Here is a 12413-nt window from a genome sequence, read left to right on the forward strand (position 1 = left end):
ATCTTCCATTGTACATATGTATCATATGTATCCTATTTTTATTTATCTATCCACAGACACTTAGATTACTTCCATATATGGGCTAGTATAAATAATGCTGCATCACTAATCATCAGGTAAATGCAAATCAAAACCACAATGAGATACCACCTCACACCAGTCAGAATAGCTAATACCAAAAAAAAACAAGAAATAACAAATGTTAGCAAGGATATGGAGAAAAGGGAACCCTCATGCACTGTTGGTAGGAATGAAAATTAGTGTAACCACTATAGAAAATGGTATTTTGAGGTTCCTCAAAAATTAAAAATAGAAACATCATAAGATCCAGTAATTCACATTGCATTTTGAAGTTAAAAAGGACAAGAAGTGGCTATATGAGTCCAAAATGGAAAAAATGCATACATAAAGTGTCTATATAAGGAAATAGATCCTTCTCTGTATGTATCTATTTTCTAAGTTCCCCAAGTAACATGCATTGCTGTTAGAAAGTAATAAAGTAATAATTATTATTATTGCTGATCACGGTAATTAATATATATTAGACTGCTTATGAGTGGCGGGTGCTGTTCTCAGTCCTTGCACCTTCTCAAAAAACCTGTGAGAGACTGAAAGTAAGATTCTCTCTAATTCTGCTGCTGACTGTATGAAGCACAGTTACTGGTTCATTTGGACCACATGGTGGGAGCAGTACTAAGCTATTCAGTCTTATGACTTTCTAAGCTAATCTCGGATGGTTTGAGTTGGCTTCCTTCTATTCACAGAAAGGACAAAAATATTTCAGTTTCATTTTCACAAAGCTGGCTGAAAACGAACTTTCCAGAGGTATAAATAGATTGTGACCTATAATTTGAAACATGTCAGAATATATTAAGTAGTACTGGGAGGGCGCTAGGTAAAGTCCACAGTTTTTCCTTTTCTTTTTCAGGTTTGGTGAATAGTTCTCTGTAATCTTTATGATGCTTAAGACAACTCGACAGCTATAGTCAACTTACTAAAATTATGTATAAATGGGCACTCACTTTCAGTGCAGGAAAACATTAAATAAAGTGGAAAAGTAGAATGTCAAATCTCTTTATCAAAAAGAGTAGCAATTTTTTAAAGCATTCAAAACTTTTATTGAATCTAAGTCAGAAGTGAAGACAGATTTCACAAAGCAGAGTAGTCTTGGGGGTAAGAGGTCAGGAGAAGAACTTTCTGATAGCAATCTAGTATCCAACTAAATAATGCTGTAGTGACTTATTTCCCAACTTACTATTTTTATCCTATATAAAAGAACAAGAATGTGGGTTTTGTTCAAATACTAAAGATGTTGTGAGTAAAGAGCATGTAACTTTTAATTTTTTTTAATGTTTATTTATTTATTTTGAGAGACAGGGAGAGAGAGAGAGAGAGAAAATGAGTAGGGGAGAGGCAAGGAGAGAGGGGGAGAGAGGATCCCAAGCAGGCTCCATACTCAGCACAGAGCCTGACTCAGGGCTCAGTCTCACAAGTGTGAGATCATGACCTAAGCTGAAATCAAGAGTCAGATGCTTAACCGATTGAGCCACCCAGGTACCCCAAGAGTATGTAACTTTTAGAGAGTATTTTCATAGAATATTAAATGTAAACATTTGTAAATACGTTCTGCAGTTTAAATGTCAATTAAATGCTATTACTTAAACTCAATGTGTTTATCAGACTATTTGAACTAAACAGTGACTGTATACATAGAAGACCAGTATGTAGAAAACATTACAACCAGGGATAAAAATTTACAAGCACCAGACTTACTCAACCAGTACCAAATCAAACAGTATAAGAGGCAAGGTTCACACTGACAAATGAGTATGAATTCAAATAAATTGCTTAGAAAGAGAACTGACTAGTGATGCTCACTAGCAGGTATCTACCTCTCAGAAATAATAAACGCTGTCACTGTCTCATAGGAAGCTCACATGTAATTACTTTTGCTAGCATTTCTTCATGGTAATCAACCACACATTTTCAAGCATTATGTGTATATGAAAAAAAAGGGTAATGATTTATTTGTCCAATATTGAGCAGAGAAGTAATTTTGCCTGCTTAAAGTCATACAATATTGATTAAATTGCACTGATGAGTAGCATCTTTATAATCAGCTTAAAAACCGTTTATTAAATAAATCTAGCTTTTAAAGACAGACACCAGTATTACATCATGTTACTGAAAAATGCCAACAGATCACCTTTTTTTTAATGTTTATTCATTTTTGAGAAACAGAGAGAGACAGACTGTGAGCGGGGCAATGGGCAAAGAGAGAGGGAGACACAGAATCCAAAGTAGGCTCCAGGATCTGAGCAGTCAGCCCAGAGCCCGATGCAGGACTCGAACTCATGAACCGCGAGATCATGACCTGAGCTGAAGTCAGGAGCTTAACCGACTGAGCAACCCAGGTGCCCCCAACAGATCACCTTTATGATATTCAGATACAAATATATGCTTTTGAGCATCTTTATTGATATTTATTCATATATTATTTGACTCAAAGCTACACAGCAAATTTTACTCTAAAGTTATTAGCAATCAAATAGCGATTTCTATATGGAATATATATTCAGTAATTGTAATATTTTAGAAAATTTGCAGACATAATGTTAACTTTATTCTAGTGACTACTACATTTTGAATGCTTCATAAATGCCAAGAACTCTGGCAAATTTCCTAGTTGTATTACCTTATTTAATGCTTATCACTCTGTAATGTCTACATTGTGGCATTTTTCAGATGTGAGCTAGAGTGGTTAAGAAAACTAGAATCCAAGAAACTAGATTGTTCCTGATTCAGTGCTCAAAGACATTACCTATTATCAATGGCAATAAGCAATATTGTCTGCCCATATCAGAGAAAGAGGCTGGCTATGACTATATAACTAAAAGTAACGTATAGTCAAATAGGCCCATTTATCTAGAGGTAAACTATACCCAAATCCTATAAAGTTAATGCTCATTTAACAAGGAATAATGATAAATCATTGTGATATCCATGTGGTTGCCTATATAATAGAAAAGATTCAGTTTTTGTTAAATACTTTAAAACATTATTTTGAACTGATATATAGGTTGGGTAATGGGCATGTTATTTTCAAAAGAATACATATGGAAAATAATGTGTATGGGGATTCCATATGTAGTTTTTTAATACAGGAATATGTACTCAGTTGAATTTAAATAATAACCTTTGTTGATAATTTATTTAACAATAATAGTAATATTAATACCAATACCACCACTACTACTAAGAGTAGTAATAATAATATAATAATATGAATAATAATATATGAATAATTAATATATGTTAACAATAATATTAATACTAATGGTAGTAATAATGATACCACCGCTACTAATTGAATACTTGCTGTATGGCAGACATTGTGCCATGTGGTTTACCAGCACATAGTAGGCATTACTATCACCAGTTTACAGAATGAGATGCAAAATGAGATCTAGTGAGGAAAGCTAAGTTTTCCAAAAACACACAATTAATAAATAATAGGATTTGATTTCCAGGTCTGCCTAATACCAAAAAACAAACTAACAAATAATTTAACTTTGTACCAAATTTATTTAGTTTCTGTTAATTATTCTTATGAACTATTTCTGAATCAGTCATCTTTACTGAGACTAGTTTTGGTATGGAAGGGTCTTGCAAGGCCAGTGAAGTTTAAAGAACTCTGTTAAAATCTAAGACATTTCCATTTTTCTTATGAGCAATCCAATCTTTAGTTGTGTCAATGAGTATTCCTTAATAATATTTATTATTGATTATAGGTATTTAATGCCTTTAGTTATGTTTTCACTGTATTTAACATTAGTTACTATTGGTTATCCAGTTAAATTTGAACAGTTTATTATTTATTTACCTTGTTGCATGAAAATTTGCTGGAACATTTTAGAGAATATATGCAACCAGTTCCCATTTATTTATGAATAGCAGATAAATTAACAATAAATTAATGGAGCAAATAAACTAAGCTCCATTTATTGTATACAGCTAGTAAGGCACTTTGCTAGCATATCGTGTCATGTTGAACTTGAGTATGGAGCAGACCTACCACTGAGAGAACCTAGTCTACAGAAATCTACAGAACCTATGCTACCAGAACAATGTTTGTGAGAAGAATTTTCTCCCCTGTGGGTCCTACTGAGCATCCAGAGACATGCTAGAGACATACGACAAAGACTGAGAATGAAGTTCTGTCATTTAGAAGGGACAATGAGCCTAGCGTCAGAAAAATGAGCCTGAAGCATTCAGATAGAGAGACAAATATTGAAGCCATGAAATTGTATTGTATCACCAAAAAGAAGTTTGGAAGAACATATTTTAAGACCCAGAATGAGAAAACATAAAGGCAATTGAAAAGGACAGTTACAGAAAAAGGGAAATCAACAATAGCAGTATTTTAGAAACCAAGCAGAGATAGAAATTTTAAGAGTAGATGTGTAATAAAAAATTTAAAAAAATAAATTTCAAAAATAAAATGTGTAAAATTATGGAGAACATTTGAGAAGGATGATTAAAAAGAAATCAATGGATTCAGTGATTAAGAGATCAGAGACAAGCTTTGCAAGAGGTCATAAATATACAGTAAAGACAACACCACACATTAACATCTCGATTCCTAAACCTTTCTTTCTGCTAGGGAATCAGAATTCATTTATGTGAGCAATACATACATATTGAAAGGTCTGGCTTCTCTTCTGAAATAACGAAGCATGTTGAGAAAGTAAAGAGAGAAAGTTTGAAAATGTTGGAGTCTGAGAGTGAGGTTGATGGAGAATTTCTGCTTTATCCCATCGCTGCCATACAAATTCAAATTTAACTTTGTCTTAAATAGATAATGGAGATAAAATGCGTAATTTAAGACAGTTTTCCAAAAGATTTTCTTAGAATGTTACAGTGTTTTTTTTAGGACACCGTTACAAAGTGAATCTCATTCAGTAGAAACAACAACAACAACAGTAATAAACAATTAGAACTAAAGTGTCACTGAGTACTTTCTATGTGCCTAGAACTTTTAGAAATGCTTTGCATGTATAATCTCATTTATTTTCTCTGATTCTACACAACAACCCTATGAGAAAGTTACTATTATTATCCCCATTTTTGCATAGGGGAAATGAGAAGTGATGCCCATGGTCCCACAACCAGTAATTGGCACAGATAGTGTATATCCAGGCAGTCTGACAACCCACACTTTTAAGCCCTGAATGCTATAGAAACCAGACAGATTAGAGCCAACAAACTGAACCTCCCCTTCCTTCCTCAGGTTAATTGATGCTTTGTCTGATTACACTACCCTTGTAGGCTGTCAACTCCCAAGCTCCCTGGATGCATCACTGCTGTAAATCTATACCTTAGTCATTGTAACAGCACTGTTGCCTTTTCAAATGCCAACATCAAATTGAGCTACCTAAAAAATATCTATAAATTAATCCAATGCAACTTGTTAGGATGCACACAGAGAGATTCATGAGTATACTAGATGGAGCCCATTATAAAATTCTGTGACAGAAAGTTCGTTTCCCATCAGCAATCAAAAGATCTGCTGCATCAACACAGTTTCAAGTTGTTGGTGTTCCCCTGAATATGAAGATTTCTCTTGTCAAAAAGAAATCTTCTTTTTAAAGGAAAAGAAGAGCCTTTTCAAAATAATTCAGCCAGAATCTAAATGATTTGAGGCATATGCCAGGGAAGAGGGTTTAGGGAACCTGGCCACTGCCCTAGTTGACATGAAAGCATGATGTCATTCTCTCAGTGACTGGGACAGAGAAGTTTTCAAGTGCCATAGTGGGTTGCATTTGTTTCCTTTAAACTCCTATTATTTTAATGTTCTTCACTCTTAATTTAAAAAAAAAAAATTAAAAAATAATGTAGAAAAACATAAATCTCCAGTGTTTAAGTCCTACCATCATAGGACCCTTTTTTCTGATTGTTCTATGCATTTTGATTGCTCCTATATTTTCCGTGCTGTTTGTTTCACCTTTAGTTCATGTTAATTTGTGTTCCTGTTTATATGTTCTGTTTCTCTGTAAGGCATTCACTGGTTCTTACTGATGAAGAGAAATTACTTCTTTTGTTCAGGGCTTTCATTTTCCTTAGTAACTGTGTTCCAACAATTCTCTGTCCTCTTCATCTGCAAGCACTATTCATTCTCTTGATGTGTCTATTTTTTATCCATTATTGTTCCCATGAAGAAATTTTGTCTATATGTAAGTATCAACTGGAAAATTCACTACCATTATAAGAAAAATATTTACCTAAAAGTTTTAAAGCCATTTTCTGGGAATGGTAAACATGATGTTACTCAGCTTTCAATGTACATACAATTTACCTTGTTTCTCAACCTATTAATAGGCATTTATCTGCCACCAAACTAATCACATTTATAAACAACTTTTAAAGCAATGCTACTCACCATAAAATGTATATAACTTTCTTCATTGAGAAGCAGTAGCTTCAAGCATGTTTAAGTATATGGAGCACTTTCAAAGCAAAATAAATAAATTGTGGAAGCTTGATTTATTTATTCTCTTGGAAAGGAGGGTGCATTTTATTTTAGAGACATTTTATTCACTTACGAATGCTTTTCAAAAAAAACGTAGAATGTAGAATCTATGGCAATAGAGAAAACTTATATCATTTTCACAGTTCAAGTCTTAAGCCTTACCTCATACATTTTTATGACCATTCTAATTATGCCTCATGCCTACAAAGGTGAGAGAGGAGATGGTTGGATAGTCTCTAATGCTAGTCAACTGACATTTCTGAGTCCTAGTTAATTCAGATCTATACCTGAATTTCTTTTTTATTCCCTTTCATGTTATTTCTTTACATTTGCACAAACTCTCAACTTCATTCTTTGCCCATTACAAATGAGAGCCATTATTTCATTTTGTTTTCCTTAATCTCTCCTACAGAGCTAGTTCTGTCCTCCATTTTCCACTTCGTCCTTGATGAAGGCAGTTAGAGAGACTCATTCCTGATATAAGTTAACTGTGTTATGTTCCAAACACCTTAAAGGATCGTTCACCTTTTCTTCTGAAGTTCGTTCTTACAGAGCAAATAAAAATATCCATAGATGGTCCATTAGATTTGCTCTTGTGTGCTGTTAACATTAGGCTTTAAATCATCTTTCCAGACTGCAAGTAACAGTACTTTCCCACGAATAAAAGTATCAAAATGAAATAAAATAGGACTTAATAAGTGCTTATATACTAAATACAGTATGTATATTGACATCAACTAAAATTACTAATTACATAAATATTATAGAAGGCATGCCCACTTTAAACTTTTAAAAATATTTATTTATAAATCTAAGCTCATGCCTTACCAGTGGTAGTACATGATGATTGAATACTGAGAAATAGGATTGTTTCCATTTCATATTCTAATAGCTAATATAAACTGTATCAAAAATAATTTAAAAAGCAAAATGGACATGATGAGAAAGGTATAAAGAATAACACAAGTACTTCAGAAAATACTACACCTGTATAAATGTGTATAATTAATCATAAAATGCACTCTGGTTGTTTTACCTGAGGTGAACCTGCCTTATCTTCTATGCTGGGCTCTACTGAAACATGGGAACATTGACACCCACAGAGGTCATGTTATTGCCTAAATTCACAGATGAAGTAGTGGACAAACCTTGAACGGAATCCTGGCTTCCTGTTTCTTACCTAGTGAGGATTCCATGAAAACGATTTCAGTCAAATAATTTCCTTTTTGTTATGTTTTCTTTTCCAACAGGAAGACCCACCTGCAGCTGTGCACTGGGGTTCACTGGACCAAACTGCGGGAAGACCGTCTGTGAAGATTTCTGTCAAAATGGAGGAGCCTGCAGTGTCACTGCCGGCAACCAGCCCTCCTGCCACTGCCAGCCTGAGCACACTGGAGACAGATGCCAGTACTGTAAGTGAGAGTGACTCCCACAACACAGTCTGATAGCATGCTTTCATGTTTACATTAAGTAACTTTCTTATCTCTATTTTCCCTCCATCCTCTCAATTTCAACAACCCCCTATTTTTCAGGGTCACTCCCTCCATCACCCCAACTCTCAACAATTATTTACGTTGTTTCTCATCCTTCTCATTTTAAAGATTCTGTTTCTTCCTTCCCTACCTTAGACTCCATAAACCATCACTGTAATTGTCCCCTTGTATATACCCTCAATTTCCTTTTTCTTTCTTCCCCTTCTATTACACTTTCCTAGAAAATTGTAACCATGGTTAAATCCAATTCTCCGTCTGTTCTGAACTGGTGTCCCACTGCTGGATGCAACAGAAGAAGAACACGTAATCATACAGACTGGTCTCACCTGAGATTTTATCACTAATTTCAAATGGCACTTACTATGGCTTCTAGTATTTTGCTAATGTATCAACTCTCCTAGATGTCTATGTCAAATCTTCATCTTTCTCCTCAAACTTCCAATACCTGCTCCCCAAGTTTATCCTCAGCTCAGGAACTTACTATCTTTTTTAAAAAAAATATTTATTTTTTCAGAGAGAAAGAGAACGTGCTTATGCCTGTGAAGTGGGGGAGGGGCAAAGGGAGAGGGAAAGAGAATCTTAAGCAGACTCCATGCCCAGCCTGATGCAGGACTGGATCTCTGACTGTGAGATCATGCCCTGAGCTGAAATCAAGAGTCAGACTGAAAGAGCCACCCAGGCACTCCAGGAATTTGCTTTCTATTTCATTGATCAAAATAGAATCTATCTAGAGAGAACTACCACAAGCTCTCACCATCACATCCCTCAAACTACTTTATCTTATATCCATGTACTCTGTCTTATGAGCAGGAACCCCATACTACGTCTAATGCTATGCTATCCACTCATACATTAAATCCCTTTTAGCTACTCATAGACACATCTCTTACAACTGTCCCCTTTTTATCAGTATATTCCTCTCTCCCTAGCTCTTCCTTGAACAACCTTGCCTTGTGCCCACATCTCATTCTACCCACAACTTTATTTCCCTGCTTATTTTTTTTTACCCTCATTACTATCCAAAATAGAAGCATTATTCTAACGAGTTGTTATATGCTACAGTTCCCTATTTTTCTTTTGACCTCACCTCTGTCAGGTTTTTATCTTCACTATTTTGCTGAAATATCTTTCATCAGACAAGTTAATTAATTTATTTTATTGTCATTCATGTTCTCATATCCAATGGCCAATTATCAATTCTTATCTTACCCCACATTCAGCAGTTAATCACTCCCTAGTTAAAAAATGGCCATTTCTTTACATTTTCCACTCTCTTGTTTCCACTCCCATTTTACTGGCTGCTTCTTTTCACCGTCTTTGGCTGGTTCCTCCTCATCTCTCTGACCTTTAAACATTGGAGCAGCTGATGACTGTACTTATGCCTCATTTTTTTCTCAAAAACACTCATTCCTTGAGCCTGTGACTCAAAGGAACACTTTCATAAACAGTTTTAAAAATACACTACCCTATGACCCAGCAATAGCACTGCTAGGAATTTATCCAAGGGATACAGGAGTACTGATGCATAGGGGCACCTGTACCCCAATGTTTATAGCGGCACTCTCAACAATAGCCAAATTATGGAAAGAGCCTAAATGTCCATCAACTGATGAATGGATAAAGAAATTGTGGTTTATATACACAATGGAATACTACGTGGCAATGAGAAAAAATGAAATATGGCCTTTTGTAGCAACATGGATGGAACTGGAGAGGGTGATGCTAAGTGAAATAAGCCATACAGAGAAAGACAGATACCATATGGTTTCACTCTTATGTGGATCCTGAGAAACATAACAGAAACCCATGGGGGAGGGGAAGGAAAAAAAAAAAAAAAAAGAGGTTAGAGTGGGAGAGAGCCAAAGCATAAGAGACTGTTAAAAACTGAGAACAAACTGAGGGTTGATGGGGGGTGGGAGGGAGGGCAGGGTGGGTGATGGGTATTGAGGAGGGCACCTTTTGGGATGAGCACTGGGTGTTGTATGGAAACCAATTTGACAGTAAATTTCATATATTAAAAAAAATAAATAAATAAAAATAAAAGGAAAAAAAAAATACACTTTCCCAAACATCACCTCCAAAGATTCTGATTCTGTTAGGCTGCAATATTATTTACAGTTTTCCACATGTGTCACATATGTGACCAAAATTGAGACTTACTACCTAGAGAATTTCAACTAATTGTATGATTTTTAATATCGTCCAGATACAAATGATTCCAAATGTATATCTCTGGCTAAACTTATCTCCTGAATTCCAGATTTTTATACCTAAGTATCTATTGGACACTTTGAGCTGGCTCTAAATTAACTTGATTTTCTTACTCAAACTTACTTCTACCACAGTTTTCCCTATGTCTATAAAAGGAAACATGATTCAGGTGCAAAAATCTTGGATTCATTTTTTTTTAATTTAATCTAACCCACTATATTAACTTTTTAAAGATTTTTATATTTATTTTAATTCCAGTATAGTTAATGTACCGTGTCATATTAGTTTCAGGTGTACAATATAGTAATTCAACAATCCCATCCATCACCCAGTGCTCATCACCATAAGTGTACTCCTTAATCATCTTAATCCATCATCTATTTTGGATTCATTCTTGACTGCTCTCTTTGTTTACACCTCAGTTTCTTTCTCACTCTTTTTTCCTATAAGACATACCCAGAATTTGAACGCTTCTCACTAGCTCCATCCCCACTGCCTTCATCAAAACTACTGGCATTTCTTATCTGGATTATTACTAACTGATCTCCATGTTTTCTCTCTGTACCTTCTCTACCTATTCTCAAAAGAGTAGCCACAGCTGTATGTTGTATTCATAATAAAAAGAATGGTTTTTTATATCAATCACATTTACTGAGATCTTTCTAAATCCAGGCACTCTTGTAGTTACTTCTTTTTTGACATTAATTCTAATAGCCCATTTAATCCCACTAATGAACTAGGTGTTGTCTTTATTCTCATTTTACAGAGGAGGCTACTGAGGAGGCACAAAGAGCCTCCTGAAGATGGCACAATTAGTAAATGGGAGAGCCAGGAATCTCCCACAGGCAATCCAACCCTTAAAGTCACTCAATGTTCTGGCCCCAGACAGTTTGATATCTGTTCAAACCCTCACAGAGAGTGGCCTAGGTCTCTGGTCATGGTAGGAAGTACATGGAACAGCATTGAATCAAGCAATATGCACTGACTGAATTTGAGAAGCAAAGACAATATTAAATATGTTCTCTCTGGTGTTACAGTGTGCGGGGGGCACTTCTGCTGTAGCAAAGGGAAAAATTTGGTTTCAAATTGGTGTTTCCTTTTCTAAGTATATTCTTTTCTTCCCTTTTTTTAAGTTTATTTATTTATTTTGAGAGGTTGGGGAGGGGGGGAAGCAAAGAGAGAGGGATAGAGAATCTCAAGCAGGCTCCTCACTGTCAGCATGGGCTGGAACTCATGAACCGTGGATCATGACCTGAGCCAAAATCAAGAGTCAGATGTTTAACTGACTGAGCCATCCATGTGCCCCTAAATGTATATTCTGCTCCTGTAGACTAGCCTCTTGACATATATAGATGCCACTACCCTCAGCCAATGCTCTTTTCACATTGCTTACCTAATTTATCTCTCAAATGATGTTTCACAGGCCAGCAGAGTTTATCTGGCAAAAATAGTCCAGTCATATGCAGGTATCCCCACTCACATATTGTTTAAGGTCTTCATCGCTCTCCCCTCCCTCTTGTTCCTCTCAACCTAGCAGAATATTTCAGCACAACTTCCACTTACTGACTCATGAGCTTTTTCTTTTCAGTTCCAATATTCTCACAACCCTGAAAGATTTCCAAGTGAACCAGGGACATCGCCAACTATTATTCTGCATAATGCAGACCCTCATTACTATCCAGATTATTTTTGCAGCCTCTCCTTTACTCTAGTAAAGGAGAACTTATCATGTTTCTCCACATGTCAGTTCCCCTGGCATTGTGACTTTCTCCTGGTATTCTCTTCCTCTGGAATGGACTTTCCTTGGATTCTTCCTCACCTTCATCTCTCCATGCAAAATTCTATCTTTCTGTCCCCATCCAGTTTAAAGGGCATTTCCTTTTCGAAGTTGTTCACATCTACCCTCAGTTTGAACGAATCCCTTTCTCTTCTGAATTTTCAAGTCACTGCTTCTTTACCTCTGTCTGTTTCTATTCACTTTTATCTGATATTATTGTTAATTGTGTGCATTCCTCCTATTTGTCTAAGATGACCTCTTTGAAATTATACCCAACAATGGCATTTGTCGAATAAATAAATAATCATAGATAAATAAATGAAAGCAGTTTGGAGACGAGTTAATAAAAGAACAATCAACTTAATGTACAAGAGCTACATTTAATCAGGGTACAACCATCTGG

General features: G+C 35.5%; 1 protein-coding gene across 3 annotated transcripts in view; it reads left to right on the plus strand.

The window, feature by feature from the left end:
* Positions 1 to 12413, plus strand: part of LRP1B (LDL receptor related protein 1B) — a 1871086-nt gene that overhangs the window by 1791867 nt on the left and 66806 nt on the right. For all 3 annotated transcript variants that reach the window (XM_053909154.1, XM_053909157.1, XM_053909158.1), the window contains exon 84: positions 7780 to 7941. In XM_053909154.1, the coding sequence (XP_053765129.1) occupies positions 7780 to 7941 (162 nt within the window). The remainder of the gene's footprint in view (positions 1 to 7779; positions 7942 to 12413) is intronic.

This window comes from Panthera pardus, unplaced genomic scaffold, assembly GCF_024362965.1.
Source record: "Panthera pardus isolate Hobbes unplaced genomic scaffold, ASM2436296v1 HiC_scaffold_10, whole genome shotgun sequence".
In the NCBI taxonomy this organism is placed as follows: Eukaryota; Metazoa; Chordata; class Mammalia; order Carnivora; family Felidae; genus Panthera; species Panthera pardus.